This window comes from Equus asinus, chromosome 16 (genome assembly GCF_041296235.1).
Source record: "Equus asinus isolate D_3611 breed Donkey chromosome 16, EquAss-T2T_v2, whole genome shotgun sequence".
NCBI lineage: Eukaryota > Metazoa > Chordata > Mammalia > Perissodactyla > Equidae > Equus > Equus asinus.
In genome coordinates this window covers 45,889,981-45,916,447 of record NC_091805.1, presented here as the reverse complement: position 1 = coordinate 45,916,447, position 26,467 = coordinate 45,889,981, and the positions used below count along the sequence as shown (strand labels likewise).

At 43.9% G+C, this 26,467-nt stretch overlaps 2 protein-coding genes across 10 annotated transcripts in view; both read right to left on the bottom strand.

The window, feature by feature from the left end:
• Window positions 1-8,594: 8,594 nt before the first annotated feature.
• Window positions 8,595-11,492, bottom strand: OLFML3 (olfactomedin like 3). 2 transcript variants are annotated; one of them, XM_014837182.3, is made up of 3 exons: window positions 11,212-11,492; window positions 10,220-10,505; window positions 8,595-9,891 (listed from the first exon to the last, which is right to left on the bottom strand). In XM_014837182.3, the coding sequence occupies exons 1-3, from the start codon at window positions 11,323-11,325 to the stop codon at window positions 9,071-9,073; spliced, it is 1,221 nt and encodes a 406-aa protein (XP_014692668.1). In that variant the 5' UTR covers window positions 11,326-11,492; the 3' UTR covers window positions 8,595-9,070. The 2 variants fall into 2 exon arrangements, with proteins under 2 accessions (XP_014692668.1, XP_044605072.1); XM_044749137.2 differs by lacking the exon at window positions 11,212-11,492 and adding an exon at window positions 10,709-10,777 and having other exon boundaries at window positions 9,013-9,891.
• A 1,561-nt stretch (window positions 11,493-13,053) lies between these two features.
• Window positions 13,054-26,467, bottom strand: part of HIPK1 (homeodomain interacting protein kinase 1) — a 49,164-nt gene continuing 35,750 nt past the window's right edge. For 2 of the 8 annotated variants that reach the window (XM_044749115.2, XM_070487077.1), the window contains exons 11-17: window positions 24,514-24,656; window positions 23,693-23,875; window positions 22,993-23,199; window positions 21,211-21,452; window positions 18,948-19,078; window positions 18,204-18,272; window positions 13,054-17,879 (exon numbers count right to left, since the gene is read on the bottom strand). In XM_044749115.2, coding sequence (XP_044605050.2) covers window positions 17,391-17,879; window positions 18,204-18,272; window positions 18,948-19,078; window positions 21,211-21,452; window positions 22,993-23,199; window positions 23,693-23,875; window positions 24,514-24,656 — 1,464 coding nt within the window. In that variant the 3' untranslated portion in view covers window positions 13,054-17,390. Of the gene's footprint in view, window positions 17,880-18,166; window positions 18,273-18,947; window positions 19,079-21,210; window positions 21,453-22,992; window positions 23,200-23,692; window positions 23,876-24,513; window positions 24,657-26,467 lie in introns of all 8 variants that reach the window. The other 6 variants (XM_044749120.2, XM_044749117.2, XM_070487078.1 and 3 more) reach the window with 6 other exon arrangements.

Below are 26,467 nucleotides of genomic sequence, written 5' to 3'. Positions count from 1 at the left end.
GCTGGAGCCAGGAGAGACTCTTGGGTAAGGAGGTCAATTGGGAGCCTCCTGAAATGGTCCAGTTGAGTGGTCATGACAGTGATGGTGGCAGTGGTATGGAGAGGAGCCCTCATGGCTGTCCCTCCGGCTCAGGCTGAGGAGCCTCCAGAAGCTGCTCCATCCCCCACCCCAAGCAAGGCTGGGGTAGAAAGTCCTCCTGTCACAGAACTCCTACCACGCTGTAATGCAATTGCCTACTGATTCATCTCTTTATCCCACCAGTCCGAGAGCTGTGAAGACGTGTCAAAGTCTGTCTTATTCACTGTTTTGAATAAGCACATAGCACATAGCAAATACTTCATCAATATTCATTAAATTTTTAATTAATAAATTGTCTGTCCCAGTTGGCTTTGACATTGAAGTGTTCCCACCGATGCTCTCGCATCTCCCCTCTCTCATGGGAGACTTCAGACTTCAGCATCTCTCAATGGCCTTCCCTGACTCAGCCCTGATTTTCTTCCTGCCCCATGAACTAGGCATCGGGCCACCCTCTACACTGTCATGGGGTTCTGACTTTGCAGTCTAAACACCATCCTTGGCTTTGTATTTTCTGCCTGCTGATGACCACTCACTGAGGTTCAATCCCACAATGGGGTCCAGGCAAGACAGACTTCAGATCCCCTTTTTGAATCTGGGATATCTACAATTTCCTTTCATCTGTAATAATTGACTCCCCTAATTATGACTTTTCATTTGTAGAGCTTCTCTTTGCTCCTTCTTGCTGGACAGGTTCCTCGGCTTGTCCCGTTCTTTGGCTGCTTGAAATCCAGCACAGATACAAAAGACTCTGTGCTAAGTATGAGATGAGAAATGTGAACAGCTGGCATTTGTGTAGCTTTATGATTTACAAAACATTTTCACATACATCATCTCATTTAGTCATCACACCACCCCTGTGAGGGAGATATTAATGTTGTTGCTATCTTACAGATGAGGAAACTGAGATCGCACAGGCAGAAAAGAGCTGAACTGTAGTTCAGGTTGTAACTTGAACCTTGGATGTCTGCTCCCAGCCCTTCTGCGGCACTGCCTTCAGCAAGAGAGTAAGCTAGGCTGATACGATCCAGACCATGAATCAATAAGAGTGTCGAGCTGCCTCGCTTGTGCTCATTAAAAACCCACAGAACATAAATCCCAATTTATGGCCGATAATTTGTCTGCAATTCACAGGCTTTCAAATGAATACTGAAGTTTGGTTTACATGAGATTGCTCCTATCTCAATTTAAAATCTAGAGATACAACTAACAGTTCCTCTATGCCTCCCCTTATCTACTTAATTATTAAACTAGTGTTTCTAGTTTACATCTTTAAAGCTTCCTCTAGATATGTAAGTAACATCCAACAGTAAAATATATCTCACCTCAATCAGGACTAATGAAGGCTGGAAAGGACCAAGAGAGGACGAGACGGGAATTTGCTAGATCATAATCAAGAATAAGAGAAATCCACATCCATGTGTGTTTACCTCCCATGTGCTGGGAGGGAAAAATTCTTAAGAATCCAGGTCACTGGGTAGAGATTCCAGGGGGTAGAAACTACCGCATCTTCAGCCACTACAAACATAAGACATGCACCTGCTTCACAAGCCACTGAGCAAACTGATCACACCATGTGTAGAACGCCCTGTACAGGGGTCCAGTGAGTTAGGAAATACTCATACGACCTGAGGGGCTAGACCCGTTGACTTTAAGTCCTCTTCAGGCTTAAAATAGGCTACGCTTCTGGTCTGTGGAATACTCTGCCACACATCTTGTGACTCACTCCAATAAATGCAGCCGGCATGTATGCCAACTTTAAATCTTTCAAAGCCCTTTCACTCTTATTTTGTCCCAACCTAAAGTGGACAGCCGATTAGAAACAGTGACGGAGAGTTCTCAGAGAGGACCCAATGGCTACAGGGAGAGCTGACAGGTGACAGTGAGAGAGGAGAGAGAAGAGACACGAAGTAGAAAAGCATAATAGCCACATTCTACACAGCATAATTGGTTCTGAATGGTATAGCAGCACAGTATAGTAATTAATATTGATAATAACTCTGAGTCATCACGAGAGGTTAAATCACAGATAAGGCACTGCATGCTGGTCACTCAACTCATTTACAAAATAATTATTGGACACGCAGTGTGCACCTGACTCTGGATGCCAAGGATAGAAAGATGTATAAGGCTGTCCCTGCCCTGAAAAGGCTCTCTGCACTTCAGTTTCTTCAATTGTAAAAGAAGAGAGCTGAACTCAGTGATTCCTAAGATTCCTTCCTGGAGGTCCTAAATGCTTGAATCTCAACAATCCTATCAGATGGTATTCAGGTAACAGAATCCTGTTTTGCAAATGAGCAAACTGAGGCTTGGAAGGGTTAGCATCTGGCTCAAGGTCACATAGTTAATGAGCAGCCTCAGAGCCAGGACACTCAGCCACATGGACCAATCACACTGAAATAGAAAGGCCTTCTTACTCCTATTCCTGTGCTCTTCCCACATCATCTTCCTTCCTGCAAAAGGGCAATCAGAATAGATGGAGAACAGCTCATGCATTTGATAACTGCATGGATGTACAGGTCTGGAATACAACATTCAGCAAGTACAAAACAAAAATCACATGCAATTCAACAGCGATAAACATCTGTAAGACCAAGGCAATCAAAATGGCATTGAAGGATCTGTCAAAATCAACAGCAAGATAAATCAAAAAAGTCAATAGTGGGGCTAGCCCAGGGACATAGCGGTTAAGTTCGCACGCTCCACTTTGGCAGCCCTGGGTTTGCCAGTTCGGATCCCGGACATGGACCTGTGCACTGCTTGCCAAGCCATGCTGTGGCAGGCGTCCCACATGTAGAGTGGAGGAAGATAGGCACAGATGTTGGCTCAGGGCCAATCTTCCTCAGCAAAAAGAAGAGGATTGGTGGTGGATGTTGGCTCAGGGCTGATCTTCCACACACACACACAAACACACACACAAGTCAATAGTGATGGCTACTAGGGACACGTGCTGAACAATTAAAATATCTTTGAGAGAAAATGCAGTAGAAGGAAAAAGGCAGCTGGGGAGCACTATGTTTAAAAAGGGAAGAAAGAAACCAAAAAACCAAACACACACATCACTGCTGGTAGAGTTGGTTCAGGCACAGAGAAAGGGGGATGCTTCCACATACCCTGCTTTCTTCCCCAATGGCTGGCGCAGGATGCCTGTCAACCCAACTGTTAACTGATAACGTAGAGATCTATGGCTGGAAACAGGTGCCATGTCTTCCCACAGACAATGTACAAAAGGAGAAAGAAGGGAGCTGAAGAGCCGCTGGATCAAGACGGATGGTTATAACACCAAATGGAGACGGCCACCAGCATACTGTCCAATGTAAGACAGCAAGAGTCATAGCCCTGGGAATGAGCACTCATTGAGCACCGTTATTGTTCTGGATGCTCTGATAGGTATTTTTAAAACATTAGCTAGCCTATTCCTCACAATAAGTCTCTAGGGTAGGCAAGATTCAGTGAAGCTCAGAGAATTGATTTGCCCAGATTTATACAACTAGCAAGTGGCAGGGCAAAGACTTGACCTCAGCCTGAGTTCAGATCTCCAGCTCTCTCCACTCCTCCACACAGCTTCCAAGACATAGGTGTTGGCCCTTATACTTATTAGCTATGTGGCTTTAGACAAATCATTTTAATCTCTATAATCTTCAGATTCCTGAGAGTGCCTATCTCATGGAATTCTTGTAAAAACCAAAGGAGATAAAATGCATGAGCATTTTGCTATCTGAAAAGACGTCTGCAATCATGGTAATATTAATAACAATAACAATAATAATATTTATTAAGCATCTACTGTGTGCCAGGCACTGGGCTTACTGTTTTACAGGGATTATTCATTTAATTCTCACAACAATAGCTGAGATTGGTACTATTACCCACATTGTATAGATGAAGAGAGTGGGGCTCAGAGAAGTGAAGCTACTTGCTAGCAAGTGGCAGGGCTGGGGTGGAAGCAGGTGTAACTAACCCAGAACCTGTGCTGGGAGCCAAATGCTGAACAATAAAGGCCTTCCCACTACCTCCTGTGGTTTTATTGCCTTCCTCCCCTGTGGCCACAGGGCTTAGATGTGCTGGCCTAGTTTGAGACTGTCCCCTTAGATGCTGGAGTTAGAAATCATCACTGTGGGAAGGCCAGCATGTTCTGCAGTTGAAAGGAGAATTCTTCCAGTTTTTATCTGTAGTTGTCTTTGTCTAATTGAATTGAAAAATGCCATTAAGAACATTTATTCCTTGCTGGCAAAGTGCCACTCCTGAGTTAGGACCTGAGTTAGAAGACAAATATGCCCAGCGTTTCAAGGTTCACAGTCTAATGGGGGAAGACAAATACAAGTACTTATTGAGCCCCATCTATGAGCCGGGCTCTGTATTAGGCCTTGAGGACCCAAAGATGAGCAAGACACAGCACACTGTGGTACACTCCAACTGGGATGTGCACAAGGTAAATCAGGGCCTGCAGGAAAGGCACCTGACTCTGTTGGGTGGGAGTGGAAATGGTCAGAAAAGCCTCCCAAAGAAAGTGGGGTTTCAGAGCTGCATACTGATTGTCTGCACTGCTAAAGAGTTTGCATATATTGTCTCTAATTCTCACAGCATCAATCCTATTGGGCAGATATTATTATTACTTTATAGATAAGGTAACTTGCTCAAGGTATCATAGCAGTAAGTGGCAGAAGCAGACTCTGATCCTGGAAGCTCTGACTCCAAGTTTGCCAGACTCTAAAGTTTGTGCTCTTTCTAATATGTCTGCTTGCCTCAGAGGAAGAAACAACACACCATGAATGAACAGAACAGGAAAGGGGAACCAACCAGGGCATCTAGACGGCGTCATGGAGGAGGTGTGACTTGAGTGAGCCATGGTAGAATGATTCAAGACAGGCCTGCACAGGTTCTTGCACTATTCTAGTGAGTCCTTCGGGTCATGTGCAGAGAGGAACACTCTAAAGGGTTAAGGCCATCTGCCAGCAGTCCAGGGGATGGGGTGACTTTTTTGTTGGGGAGTCAGGGTCAAGATGAGGAGTTGTCTTTGGGTTGCAGGAAACAGAAACCCACTCATACTAACTTGAGCAGAGAGAAAAACAAACAAATAAGAAAAGGGAGTATTTATTTTAAGGATTCAGGCATTTGGTAGAACCCAAGGACTGGAAATGTACTGTGACCACAGAAGGGATGGTCAGTGATAGGACATGCACACCAGCCAGGATCAGCTGCCCTTTCACTCCTGCCTCTGCTGCTTCTGTACACCTCATCCCTTTCCCTCTGCAAGTCTGGCTTTCGCTGACTCCCAGTAGCACAAAAGATGCTTCTAAAGACTTTCTCAGATCTAACATCTCTAATCTGCACTTCTAAATCCCCACGAGAGAGCATCTGACTTGTTCCCCTTGGGCCAAACAGCCTCGGCCAGGGAGTAAGGGTGTCCATCCTCAGAGAAGGTGGGTTTGGGCTGGGCAGACCCGCAGAAGTCATGCTGGAGTGTTCTGGAGATGTGTCCAACCCAAGATATTGTCAGAACCCATGTTCTGGAGAGAGGGTGCTGAGAGGTCTTTTTTCTACTTTCTCACTCTGTCTTTTAAAGTAATACATTGGCTTCCACATTTATAATTCTTCTATGGAGCTATTAAATCCATAAATAAAGATTTAATCTTTTAAGCTCTGCAATGTCAGAGCAGAAGTTAAAGAGCAGGCAGAGGAGAGCTTATCAGCCTTCGTGGCCGGGGTAGCAAAGGAGGAAGCTTCCGGGCTGCTGGGGCAGAGGGGCCAAGAGAGGTGGCAGCTGCTGATAGGGACTTGCCCTCTGGCTGAAGGAACAGAAAAGCCCTTCTGGACCAGGGACCACTCTGCCAAGGCAGCCACAGAGAGGCTGGACAGCAGGTCCTAAAGAGACCTATCCTGAAGAAATGCAAGACAGTCTGAACAGCTCTCCAAATGAGCATGTTTTGACATAAACCAGGTAGAGAAATGGGGAACAGAGGAAAGGGATGCTCCCAGGAGCCTTGGGGAAGGGGCGCCTATACAAGGAGAGGGATTGAGAAGGGATCCAGAAAATCCGAGACTGGAGGAGGAGGAAAAGGGCAAGGGCTCTGGTTCCTATTTAGCTCAGAGCCCTATCAGAGGAAGCACTGACAGCTGAATCAACAACTTCATTCCTTACATCTCTGCTCTCTCCCTCCCCACCATCCAGGGTTCGGACAACATTGGCTTGGGTTCCTTGATGAAAATGACAAGGTAAACGCTTTGGTTTCTCTGGCAGATAGACACAAAGATCAGCTCCAGGGAGGAGAGGATATTGAGAACAAAGAGGAGAGCTTGGAATGTAGGGCAGGAAACTCCAGGGGCTAGAGTTGGGGCGAGTCCCTCCTGCTTCTTGACGCTATTCTGCATCCCCATCCCAGCTGTTTACTGTCTTAGGGCCAGGCGTTGGGGCAGATGTGGAACTTCTCTTTGGGCTTTTAGCTTCTCTTTCACATTAGGGCCTCTGCTTTCTACTGTCTTTTGTTCAAATCAAACCAGAGGTCATACCTGTTTCTGCCAAGTGATGGGCTGTGGAGGGTGTGAGAAGGGGTCGGGAGGCTTGGTTTGATGGTAGGATTCAGCTACTGAGGCTCTCTCCTCGAGCAGCAGACAACTTAGCTCAATGAACTTGGACAGTTCCCTGGATCTGCCAACACAGTTCCACTCACCTTCCAAAACGCTTCCAAAATAGCACCAGCTATTGTACAGGAGCCAAAAAGAAAAAAAGCAAAAAGTAATAAATGACAAGGCCCCAGGGATTTCTGCCCTTTCAGAAAAGTCTGAGTGAACTTTTCCAAAGAAATTTTAAGCCCAGAAGAAAAAAGATTACTTTTTCGTTTCTCATTGAGGAATCAGTCAAAGAAAGATGCCACAAAGACAGGCACACAGGTGTGAGGCAGAAGGAGCCAGATTTTATACTCTGCTCCTCGCACTGATGTCATTTACACAACAGGGTCTCAGAGCTGTTCTCTCCTTAGGGTTGTCAAAAAGCCCTTCCTGATGTTTGGTGCTATATCAAGATAACTCCATAGACACAGCCTACCCTCTAGTAGCTTTCAGTCAGACACTGACACAGTGTCACACTAGGAAGAAGACAGGCGCCCCCCCATGTGCTCAAACACACACACAAGGCTGTGCCACCACCCCTCACGGCTTGGACCCCTCTCTCCAGGCCTCCACTGAGTGCTCCCTCCCTCCTCCACACCCCTCTGTGTGCACCGGGCGCTGGAGCCAGATGTGCCGTGGGCAGACCCCACTGTGGGCTGACAGGCAGTGATTACTGTTGCCAGCCCCACATTAAGAGAGAATTGAATGGGAGAGAGCCCCCACCCACCTCGGGCTCCCTACAATAACGCCTTTGTGAGGTGCCTCACTGTCTTTCTTTTCCCCTTCCTCACCACCCGACATCAGGAGCCACTCTGCCTGAGGAGAGAAAAAAAGAAGATAAAAGGAGGCTCACAGGGCCCTGACTGATCCACTCTATGCTGAGGTGGGAGGAGGGGTGTACTTTGGGAAGAAGACTGTGTTCCTTTCCCCTCCTCCACTGTGGTGAATAACCAGGAGGACTTCCAGGGCTGCCTGAGGTCAACTTACCCATAAAAGCCGTGGATCCTGTCCATCAGACAGCCCTGCTCCAGAGTGCTGAGCATGGAGTTGAGGCTGGGGTGGGGCCTGGTACAGAGCTCACAGATTCCTAGAGACTGAAGCGCAAAACCCAGGTTTTCCTCTTCCTGTCCCTTCTCCCTTCCCCAGACTGCTTTCTGTAATTCCAAACCAGGGGTCAGAGTACTGGGCAGGAAAGGGTTAAGTTTCCAGGCCTCCTGGACAGACTTCAGCCAGGTTCCAAGACTGGGGTGGGTAGGTGGGGGTGAGGAGGGTGGAGAGAGGCATGTGTTGGGAAACTGGTAAGACTAACATCTGGGATACGGTCTCTGCCCCTCCTCCTCGCCCAAACCGCAGACGCTGTGGCAGCAGGAAAATCAGAGCGGTTCAGACCAAGCACGATTGTGCAAGCCGGCCCTGGGGGCCAACCCAATGCTGGAGATGGGAGTGGGGTTCAGGGTTGGGGGCAGAGTCCACTTCAGAGGTGAGACTTAAATAAAGTTCTTACTAAAAACACATGCCTTCAGGGCTCTGGTTTCCACACCAGACTTCAATGCGACTAAGATTCATTTTCTGGTTCAAAACCTCTGAGAATTGGAACTGGAAGCTCTGCTCCTGGGCTCGAGTCTCATAGCCAGAGGCAGGGTGCCACTGGTGGTTGTGGGAGGGCTGCTGCGGATGACGTGGGTGTGGACGAGGTCTTTCGCCCAGCCTCCTAAATTGGCGGGATTCTGTCGTCTCACCAGGAGCCTCACAGTAAAATCTGTAACTAAACAAGTCCCCTCTCCCTCAGCAAAGAGAGCCCAGCCAAGTCCCTAATGTGGCCTAAGGAGTGGGGATCGGATAGAGGAAGAAAACGGAGGGTCACGGGGAGAAATTTGATCTGAGGACTACCCCAAACAAACACAGGCGAGGAGCAGTGGATTTTCCTTTTAATGCAAAATGTTGCAATACAAAATGATGTGGGGATAGTCCCATTCTTGAGAGTACTGAAGGGAGAAGGAGAGAGGGCAGAATTGAAAGTCTCTTTCTCCCAGTCCTCTCTCTCTCCGACTCAGCTGGGCAAGAAATATTCTGTTGCCTGTTCGCTGGGGTTGCCCCCATAGGGGGGTCAGAGCTCTGGGTCTGGGTCGTCTTTGGCCTGCAATGTGTTGACACAGGACAGGAGAGAAAGAGTGAACGTTCAGAGTTTTCTTTCTTTTGGCTCTAAAAGGATTACTCAAGATCTGGAATTCCATATGAAATGAAGGGACTATGAGAATTTGGCTTCCGTTGGCTAAAAATACAGGATTTGAACCACAATTTGCTCACATTTGGATGAGGAGCAGGAAATTTAGTGAGGATATAAATGTATGGAGGTGAAAGAGATACAAAAACCAAGGCTAGCTCTTCAAATTTCTTCCTCTTTCTTCCTCATCTCCAGCTTATAGACAATCTGGTAGCCATCATCCCAGGCATAGAGCTGGCGCTCTCGGGGGTTATAGCGGAGGCTGGAATGGGCACCATATCGGCGTGGAAAATAAGGGAGTGCTGCTCTTTCAGGCGTCAGGGTGCCACTGGCATCAAAGGAGCACTGGATGCGGGCCCGACTGGCAGGGCGGGTGTTATAGACGACGTATAGTGTCCCACAGATGACAAACGCAGCCTCAGCATTCTCTCTGGGACATGGTGTGTCCCACTGTTGTTCTGTGTCCAGTGTCTGAGGGTCTAACTTGGCCAGACACAAGTGCCTGTCATCCTCCCGGGTGGCATAGATAGCCCAAAGGCCCTCCTCATCAGCTGCCAGGTCAATGTACGTGTCTGCTGTCAGCCCGTATGGGGGAATCAAACCCTCTGCTGGGAACACTGAACTGTCCACCACCGTTCGGTTTGCCAGGTGGAATTTGATGAGCTGCAAGGTGTTCTCCAACTCACCACCCCCTCCAGGTCCTCCAGGAGGCCTCCGGGCATAATAAAGAAAGCCACCATATACCAGCTGCCCTGTGCCCACCCAGGGGAAAGGCACCCGGACTCGGGAAGCTTTCCGGGCAGCCATGGCAAGGGTGAAGTCACGCAGCCTTGGGAAGACAAAGGCTGTGTCATTCTGTGTCCCATCTAACACGTAGATCTTCTCTGTTGGCCCCATTGGATCCTTGGTCCATAGACCAGCTGGGCCACCGAACCGCTTCAGGATCTTCATTGATCTCACCTGAGAGATTGTGTAGCCACAGTCTGGTGGGGAAGGAGAAAAGCACAGGACAAAGAAATATAGGCAAGAGTTAGATGCCCATCGCAGGACCCCCCCTGGGTGGGGCATTTGGAGAACATTGGGACAGTGGATGCCTCCACTCTTATGGAAGATTGGGGAAAAGGGTATCACAGAGGCCTGGGTCCCCAGAAACTTTCCTTAATGGACCAGTCATTACAGAGCTTTCCCTAAAATAGATCCCAGAAGATAGAGGATAGAGCCAAGGTGGACTGGGACAAGGAGAAAAAGGGAACAAACCAAGGAAGAATACTGGTTCTGAGAGTGTTAGGGGTCTGCTCTCAGACTGCTTACCTGTCATCATATCATACTTCTCATTTCTTCTGCCCTTGCCTTTGGTCCCAGGGCCTCCGCTCACCTTCTCCTCAACCTCTACACAGGGTAGAGCTGGGTTCTGGGTCTCCAGGTAGTCCACTTCCCGCTCCAGACGGTCCACTCTCCCCGAGATGGTGTCAGCCTCAGTTCTAAGAGCCTCCCGCTCCTTTTCAGCCACCTCCAGCAGCGGCAGCATCTTGTTCTTGAAGTCCCGCAGCTCAGCAGCATGTCGACTGCTCTGGTCCTGGCACTGGGCCAGCCTTTCCTGAAGGGATGGGGGAGCGGGAGGGAGGGCTGCAGGGTTACAAATCCCAGGCAGGGAGAGGCCCAACCAGGGAGTCAGGAATGGGAAAAAGCACAAACGCAGCCAGGCATCAACATCCCCTTCAATCCCCACAGAAAGGAAACCAGATGTTCAGAGATGCTAAATGCGCAAAGAGCCCAGCTCAGATTCACCTAAGTCCCTACCCCCACTTCCTGTCCTCCAGCCTGTGTTCTCTGTGAGCAGTGCCACCGAGTCATCTGAGCCTCTAGGGCAGTCTAACAGTGTATGAGAGAGGGAAGGGGTCTCTGCTCCATTATACAGTTTTCCTTTTGGGAGTTAACATGCTACAGACTTTAAACTGTTAAAAAGGCAGAAAGTTTCAGATTCTCTGGGAACTCCCAACATTAACAGAATTATCATCTTGTCCTAAGATACATCTCCACAATCTTAGCTCTCATTTCCACTCTGTCCCCTTTTCCTATCTAATCCCAGGGGTAAAATACAAGGTCTGTTTGCTTTAGAATTGCTCTAAGCATGTAAGAAAAGAGGAGGGCTTGCAATTTTAAGGATCCTCTTATTAAAGATGCAGTTTTCTGTAGATTCTTACAGAGCCCTATCTTGTCATCCCTAGATCCTGACAAACTAGGTGAATCCACATATGTGGAATCCTTCCAGGCTGGGCTAGAAGAGAACAGGAGTTGCTCACCTCTAAGGCAGCTAGTCGTCGTTCCATGTACTCCACAAGGTGGTGCTGCTGTCCTTGAAGGGGTACTGACCACCACAAAACGAACAAGATGAGGAGAGGAGTGCAGGGCCCCATGGCAGCGGGAGAGTGGGGACAGAGAAGAACGAGTGTGCAGTAGTGTGCAGTTGGCCTCTTCCACTCAAGCCCGCGAGTTAGCTTTGGAGGCGGGGTGGGGGCGGTGCCTTCTCTCTTTCTGGATCTCCGGGTCTCTCTCACTACTCTGGAATGCTTTCAGTCTCTGTACAGCCCCCACCCGCTCCTTTCCGCCCGGACTGATCAAACACAGATGGCCCTATTGCAGAGCAGCCAGAAGCCTTAACCACCTCCCGCCTAGACTGTAGGCTCCCCAGGAGAGGAAAGTAGATGGAAACCCTAGGGCAGAGGCCTTCTGGGCAGTCACTCAGGAAAAGGGGCTAACTGCCGGAGGCAGAGGCCCCAGAGCAAACTCTATTCCCATGTGTTAGAATGCTTCCAGTGCTGACTTCTTAAGAAATACCCTTCACTAATCCTTCCCTTTCCCAGTAACAATAGTGTGGATTTTTTCCCCCTATTTCAGTGGAAGCTGGAAGAAGGGAAGATGAGATTTGAGGGGAAGAGGTAGAGAAAAAAGGCAACATTGGTCAAGTCTGTACTCCTTTCCTTTCTAGCTCACTGGCGCCATCTTGTGCTAAGCACCTGGTGTCATCTCAGGATTAATAAAGGAAACCAAGGCTTTCATTCACCTTATGTGGAAAATTCTCCACAAAGCAAGCCAGATTGAATTTACAGAGGTTTTCATCATTAAAACCCAGATTTCCCCATAGACTACCCAATTACGTAAGGGGCTATCCCAATTTCTCTCTGATTTAGCCTAAGGAAGAAAATATAACTGAGACAAAAACAATTAAAAACAAAAAAACAAAACCAGGTTATTGAGAAGTTAGTAAACTCTTGATTACTTGGCAGTGAGATTGACAGCAGAGCCTCTCTATATAGCGTTCCTCTGTCTGAAAGCTTCTAGATGTATTCTCTTATCAAAACTGAGGAGTGTTCAGCAAGTTCACACTAATTTTACATTCATTTCTTTAGGCAAAAAATCTGAAAAATATACATGTTACAGTCTAAATCAATAAATGTATTCTGACTCCCCTACTAATGGGAGAGAATAGACTACTGATAATTTCTCTTGGTTATGGTCTAAAAAGGTGTTTCTAAATGTTTCTCATTTCTGTATACCAACTATGACGGTAGGAACTCAAAAGGAATTAGTGGCCAGTGTAGGGTAGACTTGGCTTTAAACACATGTGTCAAAAGAAGTCAAACAAATACAGCATTTATTCAGAGACCTGCAGTGATTAATCTAGATAAATCTCTAATTCTTTATCAGGAGAAATTTTCTTCACTTTAGAATCAAGAGAAATCTGATCAGAAGTGCTCCTTCTCTAAAAAGGACTATGCTTCTAATGGTGCAGCTTGAAAGGAAGGAATAATAGCATCTTCTTCTGGTGATTATTTTCATTCTGCTACTTTAGATGTTTGGTGGAAGGTAGTAAAAATAAAATTTAATTAGGGTGTGTCAGAAGTTTCTGCCTCTTTCAAAGGGCCAGATCCAGGTGATGTTAAGTTAGAGGGCTGGACACTCCATTCTTGGGAAGTGCTCCCTACCAACCCCTATTCATTTCTGTTGTGGAGGTTTGTGTGAAGAATGAATTTGTCTCTAATACTCTACTGATGTGCAGATGCAATGCATTTAAACACTCCAAAGATGCCATTTGTTGATCCCCTTTGTACCCCTAAAACAGAAGTCAAAAACAGCCACATGAATCAGAAAATTTACCCATTTTATTGATGCATTGCAATTGCTCTACATTTTACCATATTATGTAGAAAATACTGAAAATACAAGCTACTTTGTAAAACCAAAGACAAACATTGAATCCAAAGATAAACTATGTTTTACACAATGGACCCTTTTCCCGTAGTTAGTATTAAATTTTAAATATCTATTTCTTTTGTTAAAATGATTATTTTACATACTCCCTAAGTACATCTGCATTACAAACATAGCTCAGTAATTCTCAGAAACTGTTTCTAGAGGCTTGTTGTAAAAGGAAGCGCACAACCAGAAAAGGGAGAAAGCAAAAGAAGTTTAAATCGCACACAATAACTAGCATATCAAATACATTTAGTAAAGTTGGAATTCCATTGCAATATCAAGGATTCAAAGCAGAAATACTAACATTACATATAATGTACATATAATGTACTGCTACATGTAGTGAGATTATTCTTCAAGCTGAATCAAAACCACACATTATATAAAGTTTAGCAACAAACAACCATGTAGACATGCTGCACCATCCATCAGTTAAAAAAAAAAAATCAAAATAGGAAGCAGGCTTGGGCCATTCCTGTCACCAAGAGGCAATTTCATTTCCTATCCTAAAACAAACCATCCTAACCAGTGGGGTTTTGCATAATAATGCTGAATAAAACACACATTACTGTGCTTGCCTGGCTAAGAGCAGTCAAACTTAGCCCCTCTAGTGGAGGTTGATGGATGGCCAGAACTGTTTGAAATGGAGTTCTCATTCTTGGGGCTGGTATTTTAGCTGAGCACTGACAGTAGATTCACCTCCTGGGAGCTATTAAAAACTCTGGAGGGGTCAAGTGTTCTGATGAGCCTAGAGTGGCTAGACTTAACCCTTCCCCACTTTCTCTCTCATTCTGAAGGGGAGAAGCTGGAAATGCAAGTTCTGAGAGGACTTAAAAAGCTTTAAGCCGGTCTGAGGTCAAGGCACGATGACCCAGGCCAGCTGCTCACTAAATTCACGGGGCTTCCCCCATCCTGTCAGGGCTGGCAATGCTAAGCCCCAGGGACAGAATCTAGAGCCACACTGAGCACACACACATTCAGTAGACACAGGTGGATTTTTAGCTTCGTAAATGTGAAATGCCAATTTGTAGACTAAGACTGTAAATCTCTAAAATTCTTAAAGCCACACACTGCTAGTAAGGTGATTAAGGTAACAATACAAGCTCTTGGTATTGTCTTTTCCCCGAGAAGTTAAGACTCTTATCTTAAACGGTATCTACTAATTGGACTGGGGGAGGAGAGCAGGAGTGGAGTGGGTTTTTTTTCCTGCATCTCATTTCTTACAAAAACAACAAATCTTATCCCTTGTAGAGGAAGGATAAGGAACAAAAAATGTTTCCATTAGAAACTAGGTCTGCCTTTGAGCAAGAAAATCAGAATGTGCTTGGCAAAAAAGGAGACACGATGATCACACACACTGACCAGAAAACTGTATAACACTAGTGACAGAAACTATACAAACTGCTTGGGTATCTTGACCAACATAGTGCTGAAAACACAACTCAATATAATGATAAAGAAAAATACACGGAAAACAGCGACATGTTCCTGGTAGGCTGTACTGACCATCTGCCCCATCTTGGAAGCCCTTACTCCTTACAATGAAGAAACTCCAAATACCTTAACAGCTCCTCGGTGTTCAACCTGGTACAGAGCTTGCTGACCAGGCTCCAGAAATCTCCCATCTCCATCCTGCACCTCCTTGACACCATCTCTACAAAGAACCAGTCCTAGACTTCTCTCTCAAATATGTAATTTTCAATTCAGATGGAACACATCTGTATCTTAGGGTTAACTTTCCTCTCCAAAATCTTTTTATGGGCAGGAACATCCCCATCCCCAGTACCCTCTACTTGACCCAGATCCATGCAGGAGCTGAGAGTACAAGGACAATTTCACAGTTTGAAGGGCCCCAAGAATATACAAGTTGTTAAAAAGAAACCTCAAAAGCCCAATGACTCAACAGGCTTTGGTTCCTTCTCAATATTCTTCACTGGCTGAGAAACCTTTCTGTGAGTTAGTTCCCTGTCACCAGCGGCATCACAAAACTCCTCCTCATAGTATGGGGACACGGCAAGTAATACAACAGGCTCTTTGGTATAAATACATCTGTTACATGTTTTCTTCAACGAGCAAATATTTTACTAGGAATGTCAACTATTTGCAGGAAGGACTGCCACATGGGAAAGGAAAAAAAAAATCTCATTCTAAAAGTGATTGCACATACCTTAAAAGAAGGAAAAAAAAATGCATATTTAATATTGGCTTGACTCCTCTCACCGGCTTCCTGAATTCTCACAGAAGCAAGGTAGCAACATACAGTGAGAGAGCCACATGGGGAAAATGCTTCTGTGAGAAGTCAGCTGAGATTCCAAAGTGGAAAGGGGTAGAAGTGATGGTAAAGGAGAAAAGCTGCTGTTTTTATTTTTCAATGTCGGCAGGAAAACTGAAAACAATACATTTACACAACACAGCTACTAATCCTGTTCTGATAAATCCCAGTGAACAGTTTAGGGTCCCCGGGGGCTTGCTGGTCCATCCTAAGGCAAGCTCACTGTAAACTCTATTAACCAACTATATTATCATATAAGGCACTACAATAAGGGAAGGAGGAGAAAGGGAAGGAAGAGACACACACTGAACAACTCCTCACCAGACACACCTGTGCAAAACAATTCGAAGGGTCTCCTCTCCTTGCAGGCAATGCCCCTGCTCATTCAGCACTACAGTAATATGCTCTAATATAATTGCAATTAGTTCACATACATTCCAACAAGTATCAGTTCATTTTGGTTTAAATACAATGGAGACATCAATTCCATCTCCGGGGTAACACTGGAGGATCACATACACACTAAATACACAATTCAAGTGTAATCACTACACATTTGATTACAAATAACATGTTAGGTTAGCAGGAAAAGTTGCTTGTTATATTTTTCTAATCAATATGTACATATTTAATTATGCAAAATATTAAAACACCACCATTACAAAACTTCTAAAATATTTTTAAATTCAGTAATAAATTTTTAAAATATTTTTTGCAATTCCTACATGCACTTATTGTATAAGTCTTAATAAGAGAGCATTCAGTTTGCTGCTGGCATACAAAGGAAGCTACTTTAAAGTATAAAAGCTATACACAACGTTCTTATCTGGATTCAGATTCTTTAGCTTTCTCCCCAAATAAATCACATAGAACAGAAGGGAGAGATGAGGCAAAGAGAGAGAGGTGTATTATTGAAAATTCATACTAATCTTCAGGCAAAGCTCATCAATGCCAACAACCTTTAGGCATAGCTTATCAACGCCAGTATCGCATAATACAAGGAGATTTTGCATATAATAAAACCACCACCACCAAAGAATAATAACTTCCTTCACGGCTTTTCCAATAATAAAATTTAAGCTGAACCAGAGAGAGAAGGACTTTTTAAAAATAATTTAAAAAGAACGCACGGTGCTTCACTGAAGAGAATACCTGGTGCTGTCACGGTAGGTACAGATTCTCCCACACTAAGTTATCAACAAACGGTGAGCTGCTTCCTACCATTACTTTACAATAAACACAGGAGCAACTGAGAGATCCCAATAGTAACAGGGTAGTATGTAACCAGTTTTGCAAAATAACAATCGTCCATTGAGTATAATGCAACATGAAAACAAAACTAACACGCTGTAAGTTTAAACGTCCCATAAACAAAAGTAAAATTTTAAGGAGAAATGCCTGATGGCAAAATACAGACTTGTGTAAAATGCTCTTAAAATAGGCAATTAAGTCTTGGTTTTTAAACAAGCAAAAAGTAGTAATTTTTCTTTTTTTACTTGTTTCCAGATTTCAAGTCCTTCTATCAGCATTTTCCCTTTGACCAGCAATTACAATAAAACAAACTTAAATAAAGAGGGGCTTCACTTGTTTTTAAAAGCATTTATAGAAATCACGTCAGAGAGAGAAAATATTTTTCAAAGGGTAACTTCAGAATGATCTCTCGTCCTTGGTAACTGAAGAAGATGGGCATCTGAACTCTTCCAAATACCAAAAATGCTGTCACAAAAATAAAGAATTAAAAAATAGGGCAGACTTTGGGAGACTACAATAATGCAGTCAACACTGAGACAGGTTCCCCAGAGAAAAACCTTCTGCTTCAGTGGGCCCCTGCAGAACAAGTTGCTGGCTAAGGAGTTTCAAGACAGAGTAAAGGAGGAGCTTATCCTTGCCCATTATTAAGAACTCAGGGCCAGGAACAGGCAGCCATGACCCCTCCTCCCTCATGGTCACCCACTACAAGTAGGAATACTGGCTGATCTTGGTAGGACTAAGTGGGTATCCAGTGTAAATTGCTGAGCCTCGGGAAGACCCAATGTAGGACTGGGTGGCAAACTGGTGTTGGTACTGAGCAGGGGCCACACTGGCAGAAGTGAGAAGGCTGGGCCCGACACTGACAGGGACCTGGTGCACCAGAGTGCTAGGGTGGGTGGTATAGGCTGCAGCATGCCTTGAGGAGCCCTGGGGGGAGAAGAGATGAGCAATGGAGCTGGTAGAGCCCAATGCAGCAGCAGAGGTGGGGGCAGCATACGTATACAGGTGAGGCTGGCTTGGCAGGTGAGCAGGGGCTGGGGCCAGGTGTGGGTGCCCCGTCGAGTGCAGTGGGCTGCCATGCTGGAAGGCGTAGGGGGCTTGGGAGAGTGGGGCCACAAACGCCTGCTGCCTGCGGGGGGCAGGGTTGCTGCTTCTCTCCTGCGAGGTTGGAGCTGACGAAGACTGCTGGTTCTAGAAGGAGGAAGAAAGGAGTGAGGAATCTTGAGATCACTCTGGTTCAGGACACCACAGGCCAAGTTGAGAGTTGAGGTTCTAACTTGCACTGCTTCTAGGCTGCCACAGCAGAGAATCTCCCAGGTTGGCAATGTTGTCAGAAGTCAGCCATCCATCCCTCTGCCTCTTGGCAGAATAGATCCTAACCCAGCCCAGATAGCAGCAGTTCGACAGAGGAAAGGGGGAAATCAAGAGTTCATAGGGTTACCCACTCCTGCAAGTTAGTAACTGTTAACCAAACTCACCCTATTCTGGCGTCAGTGAATTTGAATTTTTTCTAACCTTTCTTTCTTGCCAGTGTTTTCTTTTGTTCTCCTCTAAGTTCTTCATGTCCCTCTTGCAATGTGGAGCCTAAAACACATGCACTAACTCGAACTTACATTGGCACTTGAACGTGCTTCTCTCTCTCACACAAACACAAACACAAACACACACACACACAGTTACACATTCATATTTACACTACTGGTAGACATCACACAAGCATCAAAATTTTAGCTGAGGAAAGAGTGAACACAAACAGAATAGTGATCTTCCCAATCTCATCAGTGGATCAGATGGAGGGAAAAATCCCCAAATCCCAGACTCAACCAACAGGCAGGACTACAACCAGTTGATTAAGAGGCCAGAAAGCTTTTCACTGTCTCTTGCCTCAAATAAATAGTGTGAGGCTAGTTTATGACCTAGGAGATAAAGGAAGAGAATCTCGTCTCAAAGCATGTGGTGGGGCAGAACCAGGCATGGACTAAAGCATCTTAAGTTCTTTCTGAATTCCAGACATTTCTCTAATCTTCCAAGATAGACTGGGGAGGTCTGATGGAAAATCCAAAATGTACACTGAACACTTCCACAGAGAGTGAAAAAACACAGCACATGCAGATATGACACAGGCCACAGAACACCAAATTGTTTGACACAAAAGGGGCTTCATCTGGCTTTATTCAGCAGTCTAGCCAGAAGCAGGGTTCTCCAGAGAGTAATAAGAAGGGAGGGCCCAAACAGAAGGCAGCAGCCCCTTGCGCTTACCTGGCTAAGGTTGAGTGGCTGTGCTGCGCTGGTCCCCCCACGTTGAGCTCGATACCCTGTGGGGGTGATACAACATCCAGATGACTGCCCACTCACTGAGGCCACTGGCTTGGTCTTACTGCTCAGGAGACCTAAAAAAGGGTCAGGCCTTAGTAAGCTATGAGTAGACATCTGCTCAGTATCACTGAGCTAAACCTCAGATGGCATCATATTAATCAATCCAATTGCATGAGGTTTGCAAGAGTTAAGGTTTTACGTGTATCTTATTTCCTCAATTACATTTACACCAGAAGTTACAGTCACAAAAACTGTATTATCCATTTCTTTTCTGTCTTGCCACAAAGCTCCATAAAGGATCTTTAAAATGTTCACTTCAATAAATATTATCTAATCTCCTGCAACGTGCAAGGTACTACTGGAAATACAAACATGAGTTAAGACACAGTTCCTATCACCAAGGAGCCTGGAATTTTATGTAGGAAGTGATTAAACAAGTATAAAAATGACAGTGTGAAGCTGAGTAAGACACTGGCAATTCTTAGAACATTTAAGTGTCAAAAGGGTTTAAAGGAAGGCAAGATTATATCTTGCTGGGCACTCACTGTTTTCAAATTCTAAGAAACTGCAAGGCAGTTGAACATAAGATCAATTTTCAAAATTTCGCTTCCTTCTGTATTCCCACTAGGAAAACCGGAGCATTTATTCAGAGACTTGCAGAGTAGCTTATAGTCTTTGGACCCAACAGTGGACAGAGTTCCTAATAACGTTGTTTAGTAGCCTGATATCAGGAAGTTTTGCCTTGTCTGCAATGTGACAGTTGCCTACTTCTGAGGAGGAGAACCTCATTGAAGCTGAACACAATATCCTCAAATGAGAACCCTGTTTACGTCTCTGGCAGTAACATAATTCATGGTAAAGCACTAATTTAGACAAGTATGGCAGAGATGGCTATACTGACACCAAAAATTCACGCTCCCCTCCTTTGATGTATGGAGTTGCCACTGGAAAACAGCTGCTTAGACAAGGACTACATCTCCCGGGCCCCCTTGCAGCTAGGTGGGGCCATGTGATTTCTTTTCACTGTTTCCAGGGCTAAAGAGGTTAAGAACTCTATGTGCCTCCTCCAAACTTTCTTTCTCCTTCTGATTGGATGCCGAAGATTCCAAGGCTCTGATCCTTAACTCACTGCAGGCCTACCCACAAGGAACACTTGCACTGGGAAGTCATGTGAATAAGAAGTAAACTTCTATTATGTCAAGCGAGGGAAATATGGGGCTCGTTACTGCAGCTAGCATTACCCAATAACTGAAGCAGGGAGCCCAAGCCCAGCAACGAACAGAGCAAGAAAGACGGAGATAACTAGGTTGATAATAAAATCCAAAAAAGCATCACTGCTATGACACTGGGTGAGAATAGATCTAAAGGACATATTGTTTTCCAAAACACTTTTGCAGTCTTTTTAATTTTTTTGTAAGGAAGACTGTCGCTGAGGTAACATCTGTGCTAGTCTTCCCCTAATTTTTTTTTTTTATGTGGGATGCTGCCATAGCACGGTGTGAAGAGCAGTGCTAGGTCTGCACCTGGGATCCAAACCTGCAAACCCTGGGCCACCAAAGCGGAGTGTGTGAACTTAACCACTATGCCACTGGACCGGCCCAGTTTTGCAGTCATTATTAATATTACCAGTTCCTGTCCACTCCTGGATTGTCAAATTTGAATCACCTGTGGCAAAAAAATCACCTGCTAATTCTCCCTGCCATACAACGTGTGTCTTATTCACCTTCTCCCATCAACAGTGAGTATATTTCTGAGACTAGAGATTTATTTTTATATTAATCCAAGCAAAATAAACATAGAAGGATAAACTATGGCCAAAAATAATTCACATCACAAGGAACTGATTTCTGAATTGAGTAATTTTTAAAGATTTTATTTTTTTCCTTTTTCTCCCAAAACCCCCCAGGTACATAGTTGTGTATTTTTTAGTTGTGGGTCCTTCTAGTTGTGGCATGTGGGATGCCACCTCAGCAGGGCTTGATGAGTGGTGTCATGTCCACACCCAGGATTTGAAATGGCAAAACCCTGGGCCACCAAAGCAGAGTGTGCAAACTTAACCACTTGGCCATGGGGTCGGTCCTGAATTGAGTAATTTTTAAGAAAATCTATACCACTGGTCTCTACCATTGGCATAAATAGATTATAACAAAATTTTAAGGCTACACGAATCAAAGGAGAATTCAACTCTAGCTGTGAAGATACTTACCTGAGGCCTGGGTTGCTACAGTGCAGTCACCAAGCTGAGTTTTCAGTGGAGGCACAATGATGGTGCGGGTGCCAGTGCCATCTCCCACGACTCTGCCGGGCCCCTCCAGAAGGGGTCCACTATTCCCCCGGAGTGCACTCAGGGTATCAGTGGAATACGGGCTGCTCAAGGAAGAGTCAGAGTCCGGAGAATCATTGACAGTGACATAACTGATGACATTAGACCTTGCCTTCAGGCCAGAGCTGAGGAAAAGAAAATACATGAAAATTCACTACCCTTTTAGCAATGTTTCTTTGATGGTCTCTGGTCCTCCCATGATAACAATGATGATGATGATGTTGATGACTGTCATAATAACAATAATAGCAGCAGCAAACTTTGGAGTGGTTATTATGCATCAGGTACTATTCTTACACTATACACACATCTCATTGAATCTTCACAACACTTCTATTATCTCCATTTTGCAGATGAGGAAACTGAGGCATAGGGAGATTAAGAAACTTGACCAAGGTCATACAAGAAGACAGAATTCAGATCCAGGACAGAATGACTCCAGAGGATACACCTCTAACACCTACTCCATGTTGTCTCTTAGCCATTCCCATTCACAGTTATTTCAATAGTTTTCTTCAAACACCACTTTTTTTCCATATCACCCTGCTGGATTATACACGATTCCTTATTAGATCTAACCAAACTTCTCACCACATGTTTCTTTTTGAAGAGTTCCTTCACAAACTGATCCCCACCTTATTAACTTCAGTTTTTCCTTATTTTTTTAATGTGCTTGGCTCCAGTGAAAGCAATCCTGCTGGTTACATAATTTTTGCCACTACTAGGCTACTTTTCCTCACTGGAAAGTTTACTTTTTCTCTTCCCCAAATCAGTTCAATGACCACTTTCAAAACTTAGTTTCAAGCCTACTTACTATTTGTAAATACTACTTCGTAATTGTAAATACCATGTGTAAATAGCCCTTTTGAAGTACTTCATTCTAAATTTACTGTTTCAAGTTTAAAACTTCATTCATGTATGACTTTGTAAAGTCTCCTAAATTACTTTCATGTGTGAATCCTACCTCCTCAGGTAAAAGTAGGGTTATTCCTCTTCTATATGCCTAATACCAAAAGCCCAGTGAAGAATACAACACAGATCAAGGCAAGTGACTATGTTCACACTGAGAGAAAGCTATATATCGCAGTTCTTAAATGTATCTACTCTTACTTAGTTAACTGCCCAGTTAAAGACTTGGATTAAGGTGCTGGGATAAGAGAAAATAATCTGGTACTAAATTCTGAAGTTTTTGGACCATATAGCTGAGGGGAAACAGAAGGCAGCCCTACCTAAAGTGAAGAGGTGTTTCCAGATTAAAAAATTATACAAATTTCAAATTATCTCACATCTACTGACTCGTCCCAATTAACTGTTGCTTATACGCTTCTGTTATGGTATCTGTTTTCAGATCTAAAGTTGCTCAAAGGCAGGGGATCATGTTTGTTGTGTAATGTGCATTCCAAGCCAGAGTAGCTTGGCAACTTAATACATACCTTCTATCTAATGTATCTGAAAAGACTGATTTAACTAATGAACATGTATAATATTAAGAAAAACTTGTCAATGCTCAAGATACAGAAAACTTGAGTGTTCTGGCTCATTCATCCAAGGCCATCTGTTTTTAGTTGTTCCTTTCATAGCCCAAACTAGGCCACTTGCCTGAAGCTAACAGTCTAAGCCAAAGGGTAGGAACCACCAACCCAGGGAGCTATTCACCTGTCTTACCTACTGGGCTTATATTTGTTGTCCTCTTCCTCATCAGTGTCACTGCGGATAGTGATGACACTCACAGGAGGGCTGGGAGTATCTGGAATGATGATTGGCTGATGCTGATCTTGGACGGGGACTAGAGAATTATAAGAAGATGTAGTACGGAGGGGACTGCTCCCAACCAGAGAATAGACTTGAGAAGGCAGAACATCCAGAGAGGACCTGTAGGAAAGGTCATAAGAAAGACTGTTCAGTGCCTGGCTCCCAAAACTATACATCTTTTCCCCAAAACTCTTTGCAATTTGCTCTTTGATTCCTTTTTACCTAGTCATTAAGCCAATACACTTGACTATAAAAGTTCCAATAAAAAATAAACTCTGGCCAGAGTTTCCAGTGACAAGAACACCAAAATACAACACAAATTTTATTTTTGTATGCCCTTTACCCCACAGTTAATTTCACTCTGTAAAGTGGGCAGAAAAATAAATGCATCAGCATAAAGAAGGCCTGGATTCAAAGCGGCAGAGGGGAGAAAGGTTTAGCATAACCAGGACACACCTGTATGCATGTGAAAAAGAAAATTTTAGCTCCTCCTCAATTTGGCAGCTACTTGCTGCTTCACACCAAAAGTGTCTATACCACCACCCTCTAAATACCAGGCAACACGTCTCTCAAACTGGCACAGTATTAACTATCAGCTCTAACAGAGACTTACTTGGAAGAAACCGGAGCAGCCTGCTTATTCTTCTTTGAAGGGAGGGAACTGGATTGTTGTTGTCTGACAACATGGGCAACACCAACATTCAGGGGCTGAGCAGTGGCCAATGTCACATGGTTAGTCAGCAGGGATGGCTGCTGCATGATGGTGCTGTACTGGTTACCATGAGAGTGGGCACTCCTGTATCAACAGGAAGAAATAGAGAACAAATGCCTAAAACACTAGGAAATCAGGACCAAATAGGTATTAAAAGCAATTAAAACAACCAGATAGAGCTGCATTTTATTTTTAAGGCTAGGCACCTGGATTACGAGGTTTTCACTGTATGGTTTCTAATTGCATAAGACTTTCTTTAAATCTGAAGTAGGGGCTGACCCCGTGGCCGAGTGGTTAAGTTTGCGCGCTCCACTTTGGTGGCCCAGGGTTTCGCTGGTTCAGATCCTGGGCGCAGACATGGCACCGCTCATCAAGCCACACTGAGGCAGCATCCCACATGCCACAACTAGAAGGACGCACAACTAAAAATATACAACTATGTACAGTGGGGCTTTGAGAAGAAAAAGGAAAAATAAAATCTTAAAAAAAAAAAAATCTGAAGTAAATGATTTTTGATCTTAGAATCTACTGTTTTCCTGTATTCAAACTTTCCTTATCACTCCATCTCTTAGCCTGATAGGGGTTCTTTTTTTAAAGGATTTCACACAGAGATAAATCTCTCCCTTCTTTCTTTTCTTCTCAGTCTCCCCAAATCATCAACTGCTCCTACCCTAAGGGATCTGCCCTTACAAATCTCCCAGAAAGGAGCATAGGCCACTTGCCTCCAGTCCGCGAGCTGCTGGCCACTGCCCATGGCCTCTGGAATCACTGCTGTGGGCTGGACAGAGTTGTGGAGAGCTACCCCAGGCAACTGTTGCCAAGTTGAAGGCAGGAGAATTTGCTGGGTTCCTCCAGGCCAAGCCTGCTGTAAGGAAACACAAAAAGATCCAGACTTGACTCATTCTTGGTTTTTTCTCCTGTTTTTTTCAGATGAAAGAAAAATTCATATCTTAAAAGAAGTTGCTTGTAGATTGTTAACTTGCAGAGATTAAAAAAGAAAAGTCAGAGGGGCTCAAGGTTACAAGTCTTATGAATAGAGAAAGAGAACATGCTGCTTTCTCTTGGCTACCTCCATAACCTGACCACCAGGGTATTAAAGAAAAGATCCCCATGGTTAAGAGTTTCTATTATACTATAGAGTCAAGGAGGCTGAAAGTTCACAGGTAAGCTCTGGTTAAATGCTCCAGTATCATTTTTGCAAAGATTCTAAAAATATCCCTAGATAGAGTTAAGACAGCTCTCTTGAGATTAAAAATGGGAATTTTAAAATTTGAGTGCCAATCAGATAAGACATCAGGTCAATTCCATCTAGAAAACAAAGAAGAGAATTGTTCTTTTTTAAAAGGGTAGTACTTAGAAAATGGAGCCAGATGTGGATGACCAAAGGCCAAAATCCTTTGGCAAACAAGCTTATGGCAGAAAGAGAAAGCTGACTTCATCATTTATAGCCATATGATAGAACTTAATAATAAGGCAATAAGTAAAATATTTATGAAATAGATGCAGAGAGCACCAGATTTTGTTTTTAATAGTTACCTAAAATATATCATTTTATGTATCATTTATAGAAACATACTTCAACATAAAAATTAATCACTACAAGAAAATATAGCATTTCTAGTTTTTAACAAGCCATGTCACTTGCAATAGACAGCAACAAATATGTTTTCTGTACTTCTCACAGAAATTCTGAAAAAATGGGAACAGATTTGAAAGTTTTCTTTTTAAACTTGAATTCTACAGTACAATCACCTACAATGCTTGGTTACATATGGTTCTGTTTCTGGAATTTCAAACTGCAAGGCCATCAACACACTGTTTTAAAAATATTTCTGCAAGTAACAGATCCACTTGTTACAAATACCGGTTCCAAACAAGAAGCCTTCAAAGCAGAGAAACTGCAAACATGTCTGCTACCATAAGCAGAATTTAAAACAAAACAAAACTAAACAAAAAATAAGAGAAGTATGTTAAGTCACACCATGCGTCTTTCCATAAGCCAACACCTGCACAAGACAAAGCATGTAGTTTAATACAAAGCAAGAAATAACATTCCAATGTGAGGCAGAAATCTGGCGTTCCAAGCGACGAACTGTTTTGACAGAGGAAGAACAAAAATATGCAAAGCTTAGCAAATGGCTAGTGCAAACTTAAGAAAAGCAGCAAAGGAGAGTGTCAACTAACATTTCCAACCTCAAAACCATAGGTGAGCAAGTTAAAACTAGTGGCTTGGATCAATCAAATTGGAAATATATCTGACTCCCTTCCACTCAAGTTCTATGTTTATGATGTAATTAATCTGGAGGTAACAAAGGCTTTTAAAGTGAAAACCAAAGAAATTTCAACAAACAAAGTATGTTTCTGGAAGTGTTTTCACTCACATGAGTCCTTGAGAAACAACAAAAGAAATTCAAAGCTACTTTGAAAGATGTAGAAATATCAGGATTCAATAGTATTAATTAGGTTTTCAAACGTTTAATTTTAAATTGCAAATAATGAAATGGTGGATGTCCAATAAACAATTCTAACTCCCCCAAATAAGCCAAAACACATCCAAAAATCACTCTTAAGGTTACAAATCCTGAAATACACCTCAAAGTCCTGTTTCCTTGTTTTTCCTATCTCTAAGGCCCATACATTTGCTACTGTATTTAGTAACTTTTCCCCATGACTTTT

Excerpts from the sequence above, each read along its gene's own strand:
- OLFML3 (XM_014837182.3), bottom strand. The coding sequence starts at position 11,325 with ATGGGGCCCTGCACTCCTCTCCTCATCTTGTTCGTTTTGTGGTGGTCA. Across the intron at positions 10,506-11,211 it reads GACGACTAGCTGCCTTAGAG|GAAAGGCTGGCCCAGTGCCA; the intron begins GTGAGCAACTCC and ends CCATCCCTTCAG. Across the intron at positions 9,892-10,219 it reads GAAGTATGATATGATGACAG|ACTGTGGCTACACAATCTCT; the intron begins GTAAGCAGTCTG and ends CTTCCCCACCAG.